Here is an 18,576-nt window from a genome sequence, read left to right as displayed (position 1 = left end):
AGATGTGGAGAATGTTTCTAACAATCGGTCAGGGCAAGACCTCCTGGGCACGACATGGCCGAAAACCATCCCATACAGTCTACACTCTGATGGATCTCTCAAAACGGGGTTGTCCTATATCCCAGCTATTATTTTACATTGCCCTAGAGCCCCTAGCTATCCCCATCTGAGGTTGTGAGAACATTAAAGGTTTCCACATCAATACTTCAGGCGTATGTGTAGAAAGTAAACCTTGTGATAGAGGTGAAGAGGTATTAGTGCATTGAGCCCTTTTCGGCAATATATGGACTTCCACAGAAATACTACCTTTCGGAAGCAGTTTGTTTCAACGGTTGTATTAAAGTCGTCTGTGGTGTACTAGTCTTCGATGTACGTTCGAGAAAGTGAACACTGGACGATGTGTGTGTTAGATTCAGTATTCGTTCAGACACGTGTGCTTTCAAAACTTGTGCACCATGTTTTTATGCAGTGAAGACTTTTCGCTAAACGCTTATTTGGGAAGACTGTCATGACGCCCACAAGAGGTAGAATCGCTGGTGAGCTTGCTTCCCTTCCGCATGGCAATGCTTCAACAAATGTTTCGTAGAAAGGCTTGGGGTTGTGTGCTTATCTCAATGTGTGAGATTCCCCTGGTTCGTACGTACGTGTGTCTGTGTGTGTGCCACTGTCGCCGGGTGTGGCCTCCATAGCGATGCCAAAAGGATGCCATTCGGAGGGAGGATAGGCTCCTGGGATGCTACTGCTCCCACTTCCTCTTTGGCGTCACTTTGTGTGCTGAATTGTTCCTCCTCCGACTCTTTGGCGGACTTTGGTACATCTATTAAAGCCTCTGCCTGCATGGTGTGGGCCGGCCAACATTATTTATGCCGATCATTAAGCGTTGTTGGGTGAAAAAGCAGACAGGCAGCACAGCATTTTTCGCAGTGATCTTTAGGAATTCACTGATTACACACTATGAATGTCCTTTCAGGGATACTTTTTATAGCAGGAGGGACAGAATTTGAAAGGATTGCTCTCCATGATATAATAGCCCAGAAAGGGTTTAGACAGGGAAAAGGGGAAGACAAAATGTACGCATTCTGTAAAGAAAATTTCAAATGCAACACTCCCTCTCTCCCTACTGTGTAGGCCAAGGCAGACCGAAGCTGCAACGGTCGTCGATGAGGAAACTGTCGATCTTTGTTGTCGCGAAGTGCCGTCGGATGAAGCAGCAGCGTTGTTCATGGAACACTATCTTTAATAAAAATTACTAATAATAATATTTGTATGTAAAGGCTACAAGCCACAAGCTCCACAACATACGACTGGTCACAATGGCAGTGAAGGACGATGGGTACAACAGACGTCACACCAGGAATAGTATTACAGACATGCCCAATCAACGTCCCTTTTTGACTTTCAAGAACAAGTCATGCAGTACTCCGCACATACCGCTAGATGGCGGCCTATGCAAAGCATGTGATTCTAAGCAGATCCACAAGCCTCAGATAGATATATATTTATAATATATCAGAAAATCTGTTTGTTCCTTATACAATTCCACACTGTTCCACCAATCTGCACCGAATTTGGCAGAGATACCTGTTGGGGCCCTCTGGACTTTACTGGCTACATGACATTTGGACACCCCACATCTTTTGCTGGATTTCAGCCCCTTTGCACATGAAATGGGCAAATCAATGTGATCGTAGAAGGACCGGAGAAAGCTTGTTTTAAGTGTCTCGATGCGACAACTCCAGGTCAAAACCAAATTTCAGGGCCCTACGGCGCACCGTTTCCGAGATATTTGCATCACACTACAGCAGATACATTTCATTTTGGGAAATAATTGAATTCCAAAAATTTAGGAGAGGGTTTCTATCTCTGTCTACAGAATTTGTGCGGAGTATGGGTACTTTCTGCTAGTAGTACATAAATTAAATTTTTCATCCAGTGTATGCAAAGATGGTTCTGCTAGGGTATCCACATTGGCAAGCATATTGGTAAATGCATGACTCAATGGACTGGAAAAATCTGAGTCCAGCTTTGTTAGTAAAGTTGGATGCATTCTAGACCCAATGGAAATTCAGAAATGTTTATTCCCTGTAACAGCTGAATCTCCCTTCAGTGATATCTGCTTCAGTTCAGCTTTGCAGATGGGTTCAAAGGAGAACACTGTAAGAGATGTTTGAAGGAAGGAAACTCCTTCCCAATTGGTAGAAAACCTAGCATAAAACCTCCAAAAACACATAGGAACTGGAAAAAGCAATTGTGGATACTATTGTTCCCATAAGCTGTAATGACTGCCACGTGTACCCTGAAAGAGAGGTAGTGCAATTTTGATTTGACAAGCACAGCAATCAAGTACTTTAGGTGTAAAATGTTCATGTGACAGCCCATCTCACCAATTTAAGGATGGTCATGCAATCTTGAAGCACGATTAAGAGGACATATGGGAGAGCCGGACCACCAAGACTATCGAAGGAGGATTGTCCTGGATACATTTTGAATCTCACATAAACCCATCATGTCAGATCAACGTCTGCTTGGACAGGACTGGGAATCCCTACCACCATATAAAATGGGTGTAAACGAGACCATTCTGGCTGTGTATGATGTGAGGGATAAGAAAGAGATCTTTCCATATCCTAACAGGGAGGTCCTTACCTAACAAACTAAAACTAAAGAAAGAAGACCAAGTGTCCAAAAAGTCTCTGACCCTCATACTAATACATACAACATTATCCAAGGAATATTTGCCTGGCTTCAATTTCACAAACAAGATGAAAGTTCAAACTTCTAGAATTAACAGGTACTCCTTGTGACAAAGGTTGGACTCCCTTCTTGATACATTTCTGTTTCAGCAAAATATTTATTTTCCCTCCATTACGTACTTGCGCTTGGCAAAGTAAATGTCTCTTTCTCCAAACACTTGTTCAGAAATCAAAACAGTTGTTCTCCTTCACAATATCCTTCTTGGTAAAGCAAAAGTATCTCCTTCAAAACACAAGTTCATAAACCAAAGCAATTGTTTTCCTCTGTATGCAAAACAGGTATTAGCACATCGCAGCTATTCTTCAGTTGAAATATTATCTTTGTCAGGATAGGACAACAACTACCTTTGATGATGCTAGTTTGTCAAAATGTTAACAGTTAATAACTTCTTTCCACCACAATTCTTTGACACTACCACACTGCTTCAAAACATCTTCTCTTCTGGTATACTTGCCTGCCAGGACTGCTACTGATCTCTTTCCTGGTGTACTCTCCTACCAGGAAGATAAACTCTTACAACAAAAAGTAATTTCTGTGTCAATACTTATTCCAGAGCTCTCCCCACCAGTATCCCTGTATGGTTTTTAAATGTATGTGAATGTTTATGGAAGGGTGTATGTATATTATGTCATGTAATGTGTGTGAATGAGCGAGTATATGATGTATGGGAGGCAGGGATCAAAATTGAGATTCGATGAGCAGGAGCTAAAACCAACATCACCCTGAAGGCAGGAGCTACTGCAGGGGAACCAGGAGCTACCAGAGATTCCCCTTTCACTTTTTGTTCATTTTGTATGAACCATTGTGTTTAAATGTATATTAGATTTGTTCTAATTCTTTATTAACATTCTCGAATACTCAAAGTTAATGCCACATTTATATAATTGGAAGGCACCGGTTGGCCATAGGAGCCAAAAGTAGCTCATGATAGCTGTTGGTTTCAAGCTAACCAGGCTCTACTATGCTAGAAGCAGGGGCTAAATAGCTCCCAGCTCCACTCAATTTCAAAACCTGGGGAGGAGTGCTCCAAAACATCTGGGGAGCCGCACTTTGTAAACCCTTCAGGAGAGATGGCACAGGCGGGACACAATGCTTGTAGGGGTTGTTTGGTTATTTTGCCACTCACTGACTACAGGTGTAATCAAAATGTCTTAACTAGGTCAGCCTTCAGCCAGTTGATTTATAAGCAGTATGCTATACAAAGTAAGCATTTGAAAAGCAAGCAGTTAGAGGGCGCTAATGGGCCACCCAAGATGGCCGCCAAGGCTTGAGCTCCCGCGTTGCCCCGGATTAATCTGAAAGAATCCTGCTGTTCCAGAGTTGGTTACTCCCAACCAAGTGGTGTCCCCGGCTCCTAAACTCCTCGTCTCCCCTCCCTCCAAATCCAGAGGAAAATCGTTTCTGCTATGTACCGATACGGCCCATCAGTTGCTGGGGCCCGGCGAGTCGCGTAGGCCTGGCGGGCTGCCTCGGCGTGCGAGCCGCCTCTGCGGTGCGGGCGTTCCTGGTGCCCCGGGGCGGCTGTGCTGCCTGGGGCGCAGATGGAGGTGAACCATCGGTGCAAGCCCACAACGAAACCTCGGTGGCCCCTCCTCCCCGCCGCCCGCTTCGGCCGGTGGTCAAGGGCGGTGAACTGTGCTCCGGGGGACGGGCTCGCCCCGGTGCCCCGGCGCGACGGGTGGCCGAGGTGGCTCATTTTGTAGGAACTTGACGAGGGAAGAGACGGTGGAGCGAAGGCCCGACCAGTGCCAAGACTGAGGTACGAGCGGCTGGAGGCGGGGGCAGGGAGAGGGTATACACGCATTTCGTCGACCACTTTTTCATCGTGGGACTTTTCATCGCCAACATTTTTTTTAGGGGGGGGGGTGTTTGTGCGGGTTGGGGTATGATTATTTAAGTAAGGGGGGGCGCAGCCCAACCCTTTAAATAAAAAAAAAAAATAAAATAAAAATGTTGGCGATGAAAGGGTCAGCGATGAAGAGTCCCACGATGAAAAAGTGGTCGACGAAATAACGTAGAACCAGGGAGAGGTGGCTCATCATTCTTAATAACCTGCTTCACAAGACCTTCTCTATCCTGGAGACATACTCCACAATCGAGAGGGCCCCGCGTCCCTAGGGACCCGAGACTAACACAATCCACCCGCTACCCCCTGTGAGATCAAATTGCCTTGCCGCAGCGCCCATACGGAGAGAGGTGCGGTGGAGGGGATAGCGCTACCGGAGAGGCTCCCGCAAACTCAATATCATCAACGACCTACTCTGGCTGCGGATGTCTCATGGTGAACAACTTTTATACTGAAGGTGAGCTGGCCCCCACTCCTGTTCCTCTCCTTACCGATAGAGCGGGCTTGGCACGACCGCATACTCGCGGCAGAACCTTCTCGGCCACACCAGACGGCACCATATTAGAAGGCATCCGCACCTCCCGCCACCCTTAGCTTCTGTCGTAGCTCTTGCCCCTTCTAAGGGCTCCACAGAAAACCCACTTCACAGCAGACCTCCAATCAAGGCCTACGAACTACATCCATCCAGCAAATTACGATGGGGAAAACTGATAAAATGCAAAGGAAACTGAAACGTCCCGCTTACAACACGAGGACGAACCCACACAGAGAAGCTCACAGCAAACAGAACCAGGGAACAATTTGCTGGAAATAAAAGAACTCCTTCTTGAACTGAAGGTGGGCATCGGCAGCCTGAACAGTAAAATGGACGGCCTATCCCCTAAAGTGGACCAATTACAGCACCGCATCGACACCCACACAGAGCACCTAAACGAAGTCGAACAAAGAGTCTCTGGCTTGGACGATGGCGCGGCATCCCTGTCGAGCAAAGTATCCAGGCTTGAAAGCCAAATGACCACAACTCTGGCCAAATGTGAAGACTTGGAGGGCCGATCCAGACAAAATAATATCCGCATCATCGGAGTAAGAGAACAAGAACCCCAGTGGAAAATGGAAGAGTGGGTTGAGTCACTCTGTGTATCCCTCTTTGGTCGGGAAACCCTTTCCCATATGTTCAGAGTGGAAAGAACGCACAGAATCCCATCCGCCAGACCGATTATTGCGAAACTACTTAATCACAGGGACCGGGACACCATCCTCCGGCTAGCTAGAGAAAAGGGAGAGCTGCTACACGACGGGGACAAAATCCACCTCTACCCCGACTTCTCTCCGGCAGTCCAAACACAGAGAAGAGCATTCACCAGCGTCAGACAAAGGCTCAGGGACAACCAGATGGCCTACTCAATGCTGTTCCCAGCAAGGCTCAGAGTGCAACACAACGGAAGAATTCACTTCTTCCAATCTCCTGAAAGGCCCACACATTCCTCGGCCAGAACGGATGCCCTGACCAACACCCTCGTCAACCACGTCCCAAAAGGGAAAGGAATCCTAGAAACCCCCCTTAAAGAACCGGAAACCAACACATCCTAACGGACCACAACAAACCCACCGGAACAAGATCAAGATGGAAGAAAGCGGGGCAGGGACAATTGGGAAGCCCCAAGCGCCCCTTACACAGTATTCTTTACGTAATTCAAGTTGGGAGGGGGTCCCGACGGACAAGTTGGGGGTTGTCTGCGTAATGGGAAAAGTTCTAAAGTTACAGGGGGGAAGATCGATACAGACAGCCTGGAGACCCCAGGGAAAGTCTCCGGCGTCAGTTCGTATACGAGCCAGTTGGGGGTTGCTCATAGAGACAGTTCACCAAAAGCAGAGGGGGGAAGCTGTGCCGCCCTCCAGCTGCCGCTCGCCACCCCACCATCTCTCATCTCATCGTTGGTACTACTGCACCATCCAACAAGAACCTCACAAACAGTAATCAAGGCGATTAATTCAGGGTCAGCTTCAACGCTCTTGGTTAATATAGGCCAATCAAAAGCCAAGATATACCCTAACCTGCTCCATTCAAAGTTGCAACTTGGAACATAAGGGGGGGGGGTAACATCCCGTCCAAAACACGGAAAATCCTACAGTATCTGAGAAGACATGAGGTCGATGTGGCTATGGTCCAAGAAACACATCTAATCCCTGGCAAAGACCACACTTGGGCCAAATCCTGGGGCTGCCACAGGTACTTCTCATCATACTCGTCCTACTCAAGGGGAGTCGCTATCTTAATCCACAAGAGGACTAATTTTCGCCTAATCAACGCAACCAAAGACTCTGAAGGCAGAGCCGTCCTGGTGAGTGGCATTATAGCAGGCAAGAAGATAACCTTAGTCAACTCTTACGCACCAAATGTGGACGGCCCGAATAATTTTGGCTGGGTACTGTCACAACTCTCCTCACAAGAACCGTCTACAATAATATGGGATGGAGACATGAATACAGTTCTCGACCCAATAAGACAGATCGAGAGCCATACCTCAACCTACATCTAAAGCCAGCCTGCAAATAGCTGAGATCTGCAGAGCATTCGCTTTAAAAGACGCATGGAAAGCGGCCAACTGAGAAACGTGCGACTACACATTCCACTCGACGGTACACAACTCGAGCTCAAGGATCGATTATCTGTTCGTCTCAGCAAATGGTCCTCTAAAGATTGGCCCTTGCCACATACTTCCAAGAACTCTCCGACCACTCCCCCGGTTATCCTAAACCTCATCTCCTGTCAGCCTAAATCCACGCTGCAACTCTGGCGCTTCAAAACCGGCTCCATGCAAGATGAGGTGTTCGCTACCGAACTGAAAGAAGAGATTGATACATTCCTGGAAGCCAATATTGGCTCAGTCCCCTCTGCCAGCACGATCTGGGAATCTCTAAAGTGCTTCTTAAGGGGAGTGTGTCAAGCCAAGGAAAACGGCATCCTCAAACTCATTAGACGAGAACTGGCAGCCAGTGAAGACCTACTCAAAAACCTTGAACGCCAGAATTAGAGCTCAGACGACCCGAGAGTAAATGCCGCTCTGAGAGAGGAACTACAGAAATGTAACGCCACAGCAGAACGAGAAATAAAATTCCTAACCCGCGGCTGCCAAATCAGACAGTACGGCGAGGGTCAAAAACCCGGTGCCCTACTAGCAAAATTAATAAAAATTAGTTCTGAACTCTACCGCCTCAAACATGTGACTTAAACTATTAGCGGTACACTCCCAATTCCACCACACTAGGAATTACCCAGGTGGGTGGTTCTAGGTAGAATTCCACTGATTACAGCCAGTTTAAGGGTAGTTCTAGGTAGCACACTTTGGGGCCATGTAATCCCTGTGGTACATTCACTCGCACTCTAAACTACTCTGATTTTCTAAATGACCTCCGCTGGGTTACTCACAGTTGCCGGGGACACTTATTTCTTTCATTGGTATCATCACTTGGGGCCTAGGCATCGCAGCAGGGGACTACTGCAGGATGCAAGACTAATTGATCCAACCAGTCCAGTGGAAGAGTGAACCAAGTCACAGTAGAGGCACCAGGACCTCACTGGTGGATGACCTGGGCAATGCAGGTTTTAAGCAGGGTCCTTTATGCAGCTTTCACATCTTCAGATTCTTGCCTGTAGCGACGTCTGACCTCCACAATGGCTGCAGGCCTCCTCTTATCCAGAATTCAGGCTGCGGTGTTGCCACAGAATACCAGTGCAACAATCTGCACCACCCCAACAGGTAAGGACCTTGCAGACCCGTACAGCCACTTACCCCTCGTCTGCCCAGCACCAGACATCCCCTGGAAGAAGTGTAGATTGGGGCCACAAGGACCCAAGCCCAATTTCAACCAGTTCAGTCACACAAAGCACTTTTCCTGTGAATCCAGGCTGGACCCCTTGAAAGTGTATGCCTTTATATTTGAGATTCCTACCTGAGGGCAGTGAGACTTCATAGAACAAGATGGCCACAAGGCATGGCTTTAACCCCATGGGGAAGCCATTTCGAGTATATAGTACTCAAATCAGCATTATGTGGTTACAAAAAGATAGTGTGTGTCACTGCACCACAAAAAGATGTAAAACAGTATTCACTGCCACACGCCTGCCTTGCAGACATCTTGAAGGCATAACAAATGTTGGGAGAAAAACGAGAAAAAGGGATGAAAAGTGCCCGTGTAACACTCCATGTAAGGCATCATTACAAAATGAAAAGGCAGAAAAACGAAATGGGCAAAGTCTTCCTGCATTGTCAGCTTTAGGACTGAGCATGGTCCTCAAAATAGATGAGTTGAGCATTTAAGTTAAGCTAAGAAGGCTTAGCTTGCCCCCAAAAGTACCTCAAGAGTTCAGGACATTGACTAACTGCTGGGTGCCCGATTGAAATCAATGCTGAAAAGGCTGCAAGTGTCTCCAACAGTAACCAAAGACAAGATATGAAGCTGCCTACTCCCAGGCCTATCTTCTGAGCGAAGGCAGTCCTCCCATGGAATGAAGCTGCCTACTCCCAGGCCTTTCTCCTGAGAGCAGGCACTCCTCCCATGGAATGAAGCTGCCTACTCCCAGGCCTTTCTCCTGAGAGAAGGCACTACACCCATGGAATGAATCCCAGGCCTTTCTTCTGAGTGAAGGCACTCCTCCCATGGAATGAATCTGCCCACTCACAGGCCTTTCTTCTGAATGAAGGCACTCCTCCCATGGAATGAAGCTGCCCACTCACAGGCCTATCTTCGGAGCGAAGGTACTCCTCCCATGGAATTAATCCCAGGCCTTTCTTCTGAGAGAAGGCACTCCTCCCATGGAATGAAGCTGCCCACTCACAGGCCTATCTTCTGAGCAAAGGCACTCCTCCCATGGAATAAAGCTGCCCACTCACAGGCCTATCTTCTGAGTGAAGGCACTTCTCCCATGGAATGAAGCTGCCCACTCACAGGCCTATCTTCTGAGCGAAGGCACTCCTCCCATGAAATGAAGCTGCCCACTCACAGGCCTATCTTCGGAGCGAAGGTACTCCTCCCATGGAATTAATCCCAGGCCTTTCTTCTGAGTGAAGGCACTCCTCCCATGGAATGAAGCTGCCCACTCACAGGCCTATGTTCTGAGCGAAGGCACTCCTCCCATGGAATGAAGCTGCCCACTCACAGGCCTATCTTCGGAGCGAAGGTACTCCTCCCATGGATTTAATCCCAGGCCTTTCTTCTGAGAGAAGGCACTCCTCCCATGGAATGAAGCTGCCCACTCACAGGCCTATCTTCTGAGTGAAGGCACTCTTCCCATGGAATGAAGCTGCCTAACCCCCCATGCCCATCTGCTGAGTGAAGGCTCTCCTCCCATGGAGAACGTGGGTGACTAAGAGCAGAACACCATAAAGGAGTTGCAATTGCAGTGCCTCAGGCAGAAACATTGTCTGAAAACCAGCAAAAAGTTCAGAGGACTGTATTCTCAAAATGAACCATTAAATTATCCTTGGACAACCCATTCTCAGATGTCATCTCTTGAGCCTTTGCAAGGCATTGAATTGGAAACGTCAGGAACAATCATCTGAAAAGACAGCTGTTTTAAGGGGGGGGTCTTTTGCTTGCCCAAAAACGACCTGTTCTTTATCTTACAAACCTTCAGATCGAGGGGGCGGGGCTGAGTGTAACCTCCCACATGCCCATGGTAAAAAACACTTCTGGCTTGAATTTGTTTTGTTTATCAACACCCATAGTTGTATACGCACGTCTGCGGCCACATGGGCCTGTTATATCCGAACGGCCTTCTTTGTGAAAATAATACCAAAAACTTCTAGCTTTATAATCATACGACTACTTGTCGCTTTTGAGTGCCTCAACCGCTGGCTTAGTGATCTTTGAGAAGCAACAAGGTAGGGTTGAAAGCCCCAAAAAAGGCAGGAAAATTGATCATCATGCTTCAAACGGAATGTTATGTCTTCAACCGGTTGCCTTGGCATTGTCCAGAATGGTGTTTGTGTCCGTTGCTTGACGACACAGTTGTTCAGAAGCTAACCATCCTCTTTGGGCTCTGACTCCAAATCTGATCATGTGATGCTCAATCTGCTAATTTGGGAGTTCGGGTGTGATTGAGGGGATACAGTAGGCATAGATTGAAAAGCGTATCTCCCTTTCAATGTATCCTGTCAGGATTTGTGCCTCTACTGGCACACTTCCCTTTCTGGCGAAAACCGCTATGTTGTTGTGAAGAATCTGGCCAGTTCTCAAAAGGGATTACTCCCTATTTGCTAAACCTCATACATGCTTTTGTTAGGAAGAACATGAGAGAAAGCGTGATGGAGATCGGCAGAATGAGAACATGTTCAGTGGTACGGTTAATGGATGTGTGGCTTTACTGTTGAGGGGCTCCTTATGCCCCTGGGTTGATGTGCATAGTACTCTCTTTGCCGCTCAGATTTTTGCACTGAAGAAGCCACATAATGCAAGCCTTGGGTCTTGCCGCAGAATTGAGGAGGAGGTGTAAAGGGTAGTTTAGCACAGTGGAAGGGTGGACACTGTGGTTGGGTGGAGGTGAAGAATGGGTCATCTGTTAATGTGGATTTAGTCTTAATTTTATGTTCTAGTCTGCAGCAATTGACCGAAAATGTATACGGGATACTCTTCAGAATGTGGCAGTGACTACAAAAAATGGGGCTCTCAAGTCTGCATATGATTTGGATTTTGAAAAAACAGCAGACCTATTCTGGGAAATTGTCATACAGAGACTGTAACTTGTGGGGACATCTGTCCTGCGATCTCCCTTTCTTTGTGCCATGCAATCCGCAGCCCCCGCCAGTTGTCTCACGCTCTTTCTACTCTTTCTAAGAAATGGCTCTCTAGAGCAATTATTATTGCCAAAAGGCGATATTTTAAACTTTGGAAGTTGTTGCTGAACTGTTGGCTGGGTTAAAGATCCTTTCTGTAAGAATAAAGGTCTCAGGCGCAAGACTAAATGTTCAATATTCATGATGGTGTTTAGTGAGCCTTATACATATGTTGAACACAATTGTTCTTGATTATACATTGGCATGTTAGCTCCTTGATGTAATTTCATTTCTCTTGTGATTACCTTGTTTCACATTTAATTGAATAGACACTAAGGGTATAAAGATGTTTTTAATTATGAACAATCCAATTGTTGCGTTTTATAAGATAGCAGGATTTGTTTTGTCAATTTAGGACTATGTTCTCGGTATTAGTAAACTCTATCGTTAAATGGTGTACACATTTGTTTACCTCAAAAAAGTCTGTTAAAAGTGTACAGCAATATTGGTTTATGATCTTGAATTGCAATGAAGTGCAAGTAGCTTGCCACATTTCCTATGGTTGCAGCTGGAGATAATGTTCCTCCTCCTTTCTTAAATTGAGGTGCATTAATTCCTGTGCGGGATCGTTTTGAGGTATGTAATGTGGGAATTGAGGGATACCTACTTTTTCTAATTAGGGTACTTAAGGGAAATCTTTGATTCTAGAACATGTGATGTGGCAGTAGGGAACATTTGTTTTTATCATCTAATACTCTTCTTCCCAGTATTTGGGAGGTGCGGGGGTGGTCTTTATAGTTATTTACACCTTAACATTTAATTTCAGTTCAGTTTCTTTGATTTTTCTAGAAGAGCTGTGTGTTCGCCTACTGCACAATTCAGTGTCATTATATTGGGTAATATTTCATAAAAAGAGGTTGTTTAGTGTTCCAACAGAATTCTCAGATTTTGGGGGCAAGTCGCAGAGCCCTTTCACGGCAGATGTGAGATTTAAACCTAGAAAATTATTTATGCAATCTATAAATAACTAATTCTTTACAAAAAAGATGTGCTAGTAATGAACCAAAAAGTGTGCTGTGGAGCTTCTGTAGGTTTGTCATAAGGTTATGCATCTGTGCAGAGCCCTACACATCTGCAAGTGTGAAGCAAAGTTGGGTGTGCATGTGGAAGGTTTGTGGTAGGGAGAGCAGTGTGGAGATGAAATGGGCACACATTCACATAAGTGTAACTTTACATGTTATCCCAAAAGATCAGACGAGCGAGAGGGGCAATGATCAAAGTGGTTCATGTTATGTTGTGTTAATCGTACTTTAAAGTGCACTATCCTTGCTCTGTGTACACACTGTCTTTCAGAAATAGTAATGACTCCAGATAGAATTGACACAAACAGAAATGTTTTCCGATGTTTTCTAAATGGACAATGGTTTGGATGATTCCTAGCTGAGGCAGTAGAACATTCCAGAGTAGGCCTACTACGAAAACTATCTCCCTCTGGTCCTTGCCTTCTTGAACCTTGGGCCCTTCAATAAGTGTAAGTATTGGAATGTAAAGCTCATGGCTGACTATGATCCCTCTTACTCTTGAATGAAATAGTGTCCCGATTGATGGCAGGTCCTGTGCACCATGCAGACGATATTTAAACCTGCCCTGCCTTTCACTGGTAGCCTTTGTAGGGTACATAACTTTGGGTAATGTTTGCATTTCCACAGTTACAGGAGCGCATGACAGCCATGTTTTCTACTCGCTGCAGGCGCAAGGTCCGGTAGACCCAAGTAAACAGCTGTTGGCTTATCCTAAACGATGGTCAGAGGTTTACAATTAAAGTGTGTATTATCTATCACCACATCCATAAAATGGAAGAAACCTTTCTTCACAACTGCTGCCTCTCGAGGCATCTTGGATAGATTTGTATCGATCATCACGCCCAGATTCATGACCACTGTTACAGGACTTTCCCTCTGGCCAAGTTGTTTTGGCCAGGTGCGTGAGGGCCAATGTGCCAGCGAGAGGCTATCCAGCAGTAGTTCTGCTTTCGAAGGACCCACCCATTAGTGACCTGTATGGTCTTGTATCCCATTGGTTTGATCTGATCTAGGTTAAAAAGGAACTGCATGTACTCTGTATAATTGTACACTTTCACTCCCAAACTACGAATGTTGGTCATTACGGGTTTAAGAGAAATGTGTAGAGTATGGCTGCAAGTGAAGAGCCTTGCGGGAGACTATCGGTTGATGCTTCCAGGATTGATTAATAAGGCGGGGATAGGGCTGTTTGCAGTTGGTTGATTGGTAAGAAATGTTTCAATCTATGCTTATGCAGGATCATTAATATGAGTACCTAATAATAATAACCACGTTAGCAGAATTTTGTGGCTAATATCGCCAAGGGATCTAAAAGGAGACACGCACCCCCTCGACCCTGAACAACTTCCCATCTTCAGTTATCAAGCATGTTTTCACTACCAATTCCATACTGTACAGAGGCCAAAAACCTGCCTGAGATTAATCTAAAGTGAAGTTGTCTAGCAAGCTTTGCAACTGTTGTGTAACTGCTTTCTCCAATCATTTACCAATAAACAGGTGATTCAAGATCGGTCTGTACTTTGATCCTTCACATACATATGCTAATGGATTCTTGCAATGAGTTATTACTTAACCAACTTTTAAGGCTTCTGCTACTATACCAGACAATGGACAGGCTTAAGATGTCTCAAAGATAAGAAGCTGTAGGTTCTCAGTCCAAGGCCCATGTAAACCTTTGGAGGACCGCAATTGGTCGATGGCCAGATACAGCTATTGTCTTCCACTTATCTTAGATATTGTTGTATATTAAGGGAACTGAATATTGAATTTGAGGAAAGTATTCCTTTCCAACCATGCTGACAGGGTGCACATAGGTGAAAGTCTATCTCATAATCTGATGGAATTCTTTGTGCATTTTCATAGCAGGTTTGATTGTCTCCTAATAGTAAGATCATTTTTTGCGGCGATTCCAATCGCCCACTTATAAGTTCCATGAAACATTTACAAAGCCACTTTAGCTGTAGAATCATACTTTTCTCTCTAGTCTTCAGGATTTATTTTTATTTACATTTCTTGAATTTCAGGAGGGGACTACTTTGCATTCTACAGCTTTTTCCCTATGTTTCTAGATGTAAACATGGATCGTTTATTCAAGTTTGCATTCATCTAGTTTGTGACGAAAGCAAACCGCTAATCTATGTTGCTCAAATGATGATTTCTAGCTATATTGGAATTTATAGACTTTCCCTTCATTTTGGTACCACAACATCTTTCCATCTTAGTGCTCGGATTTCTTACAAGATTTTAACTTTACTTATGGTGAACAGTTTGGTTTGATGATCCGATCACAGTGGTATTTGTGGGGATACTATTAAAGTTTCCCCAGCACTTAAAATTGGGTAAAGAGTATGGCCCTTCTCATGGAAACCCCCAGCACTTTGTGGCAGACGAACATGACCATGAGCACATTTTATGGGGATCCTAACCGATCCTTTTCCATATGAACTTTTTTGTTAGAACCCCCTAGTATATGCACTTGTTTATGCCTGGCTAGTAGTGCCGTAGTTAAACCAACCAGGTGTTGCGGGAATTGTTTAGTTTTTGGTGGACTATATATAATAAGTAAATAACACATGCTTTGAGGCACTATATATACTAGTAAGAGTGTTTCACAGCTGGAAAGTGCAAGTCAGGAGGGCAGCCTGACCGCAAGTGAGTTAATAATAGGCAACTCTTACCAGCCTGCCGGTTCTACTTCCAGTGACAATTGTGTACCTCTTAGGAATTCTATCCTCCGGCAAAGGCATAAATCATCCCTAATCCAGGACTCCTTTACAAAAAAGATGACTAGTTTAAAATTGGCAATAAAGTGAAAAGTCTGTGTCCTGTTATTACCTACCAGAGATAATACATTAATAAGTGCATGGCGAATTTAACAGCTCCACATTTCATGTCCTGATGTTTAGGAGCACAGGATGTTGGAAGGTTCCTTCCAACACAAGTTTTTAAGAAGTTGTCTTGTGCGAGAAGATGTCTCCCCTCTAAAGATCTCTCAAATGTTGGTTGACCAGACTTTCTTCACTTCCAGAGAAGAGTTACCTACATTATCTGCAATGTGTCCTTGGCTCAACTGGCCACAGGCAGACTTGCATTTGATGCACCTGTTGCACTGCCACAGCCTTCACAGAGTAAATATGTTCTTAGCAGAGCCTCTGAATAGAAATCCAAGAGAAATTGCAGGTAGCCCACACCAATGAGGAATCTTCATATGCAAATACCCCCCAAAAGATCTACGTAAAATAAATGTCCACTCTAAATAAATCCCTTGTTCCTAAAAGTTTGAGCCTGTGAAACTACAAAAAGAATGGTGCACTGTGTTCCTGAGATGCGTCTGAGAAACTATAGCAAAATTGCTATGCTATGGGACAAACCATAAAAAGAGACACAAAAAGAAGACACAGCAAACCACAAAAACACAGAGAATCGGTTCAATTCATAACAAAATATACTTTATTCATGCCTTGCATTGCATGACACGAATCACAGCAACTTACTACATAAGCAAGCAAATCAGCACTCCTCTAAACATAAGTGTAAGCTACTGCAACTTCCCAAGCCCTTCCGGCCTGTCTCCTTGCAACAAGCTCTCAGACCAGCTGAGCTATGCTACTTTATCTCTAGCATAATAGCAATACCCCTCCTAGTTCTCAGCATTTCCCCAGCCGCACACGCATGACTCCCCTCATCTGCACCTCATGCATCCAAAAGACAGACCGGGACTCCCCTCTGATCTCTGCATCTACTCAATCAGCCTCTCAGTCTCCTGCTCTCCTGACAGACAGCCAGACGGTTGCTAGTCTGCGTATACTCATCAGAGACCCCCCACTGTTATACATTGCAATGACGCACCCCTACTGCACAGTAAGCGTTTTCATAGGAGACGACACATCTGCTCACGTACACTTCCTGTGTGCAGACATTTGTTATGGCAGGGACTGTACCAGTCACAATGACATGTCTCTTTCTAACATTCTAGGGTCAGGACATCGTATCATGTTTCTGCTCATAGCATGGGGACGGCTCATTTTACAAAACCAAAACATCCAACTCTTTCGGCTAAGGACCTTCTATTCTCAAACCGAAAACACATTCTCTCCCCTTCGCCTGCAGCTGCTACTCTACTAGGCCAGAGAGCTCCTGGCAAAGACAATTGTTATCATTCCTTCCTCACACTGTAGATCAATAAATCTCGTGCACAGCGAAACCCTCTCAGAATGGACCGAGACAGAGCAGCGTTCTGTCTAGCTCCTAGAAGCACTCTAAAGCACTATACTAATATGACCCATTCACATATAAATGAATATAAAGGCATGGCTCTCAGCAAATATGGAACCATCATAGCTTCTGCAACCCATGGTATAAAATGCAGCGTATTTCTCTGGTCAAATGGATGATCTAATGGATGATCTAATGGATGATCTAATGGATGAATTACTCGTATGATGATTACTACAGCAAGCATAAGATGTGGATTCACAAGCCCACAAACAACATTAAGCTACGCCTGTACATTCTAGTTAAGTGCTTTATGCAAGGTGTGAAAGCGAGTGAAAATGTATGCAAGTGTCCTATAAATGGAGTAAAAAGTGATATACAGTCTGCAAATGTCACGGTTGGACAGTTTAGGCCTTGCCCGACCATCAGCTTTCAGCATAAATGGACCATTTGTGGACCAGCAATGCTTTTATTTCATCCACAAAGTGGAGTGGACGCCACCTGCTCACCCCTCCAGCTTGTTGGCTCCACTCTTTTCTATGAGCAGTGGCATATTGGTTAACCCCATGATGGTAAGGAGTAACATCACTTACCAAACGCTCTGAAACTACATTTCTGTTGCTATTGAAAAGACTGAATTATAATTTTTATTATTGATATAAAAATGTTCAACTAATATGAAGTATGCATTTTTAAATGTCCTTCTCCTCTAGCCTTGCTTCTGCCAACTAAGTGCAAGCACAGGGACTGAGTAGGAAATGCTTTGTGAAATTGGGCAGCCACTGTTGGAGGAAGCACTTTGCCTGCAAATTCTGCCAGTGTGGCGAGGGGTCCCGGGATACCGGCAAGCAGATTTAATCTTTCTCAAATCTCCCAGTGATGATTTCTGTGCACAATTGTATACAGGCACATCCGGGAGTACTTTTTGTGACTGTTAAAAACTGTTGAAATTATGGAGGGAGTTGAATGTGGGGAAAGATGTAATCCCATAATGGAAAATGTACTTATACTAATGGCATTATTTTAAGGGTGAATGACAAGTGCGCTTTTTGGTCTTTTGAGCAATCTACATTTCAGATACAATGGTGTTAGTAGGAATAATCCTGACATGTACTTTTCTTTTAAATTTAAAAATAGGTCCATCTCTTTGGAGCTTCTTTAGGGGGCTTTTTGGCGCAGAAGTTTGCAGAGTACACTCACAAGTCCCCCCGTGTCCAATCTCTCGTACTATGCAACTCCTTCAGCGACACCTCCATCTTCAACCAGTCCTGGACGGCCAGCAGGTAAAGCATGTATGAGCAAGCCTGAGCAGCCGCGGCTGCAAGGGAGGGCGAAGTTCAGCCTTCTCCCAGTAGTTCAGGAGCCCCATATTGTAAAGTTAGAGGTATGCTAGACTTGAATTCAGAACTATCATGCGTAATCCCTCAGTGTTCACTTGAATGATAGTCCTGTGAACGAAACTGTGCCAATTTATGAAGCATGTTGAAGCAATACATCTGATGAGACTTAAAAAGGAATGTTGTCTTCCCAGTCCATGGTTTGCTCTAAAGCTTTTCTGGCAACGGCTTTGAAAAGCCAAAAGATGTTGGCCTAATGTTAAATTTGCCATACATACTTATTTATTCATCGATTGCTTGTTAGACGCTTATACAGCAAGTAAAATACTGTGTGAAAGCACCCACAGGGTGAAGGGAAGGAACAAGGGAGTGAAACACATTACAAAACACAATATTTAAGAGCAGTGGGAGGAGAAAAAGGAAAAAGGACGAACCTACCATGCCTTGTGAGCATTCAGAATGTGCAAGTGCAGCAAGGAAGAGGGCAGAGGGGGTAAGTGCTGAGGAGTCCCAGCACATAGGTGAGTCACAGATGAAGTGCTGGGATTGTTTATTTATTTATTCAG

General features: G+C 45.0%; 1 protein-coding gene across 3 annotated transcripts in view; it reads left to right on the top strand.

The window, feature by feature from the left end:
- Window positions 1–18,576, top strand: part of SPG21 (SPG21 abhydrolase domain containing, maspardin) — a 328,600-nt gene that overhangs the window by 254,412 nt on the left and 55,612 nt on the right. For all 3 annotated transcript variants that reach the window (XM_069625084.1, XM_069625086.1, XM_069625085.1), the window contains one exon: window positions 17,811–17,956. In XM_069625084.1, the coding sequence (XP_069481185.1) occupies window positions 17,811–17,956 (146 nt within the window). The remainder of the gene's footprint in view (window positions 1–17,810; window positions 17,957–18,576) is intronic.

The sequence above is a fragment of the Ambystoma mexicanum genome, chromosome 11 (genome assembly GCF_040938575.1).
Source record: "Ambystoma mexicanum isolate Mex_15411 chromosome 11, UKY_AmexF1_1, whole genome shotgun sequence".
Lineage (NCBI taxonomy): Eukaryota > Metazoa > Chordata > Amphibia > Caudata > Ambystomatidae > Ambystoma > Ambystoma mexicanum.
This window is presented reverse-complemented; position numbering and strand designations above follow the sequence as displayed.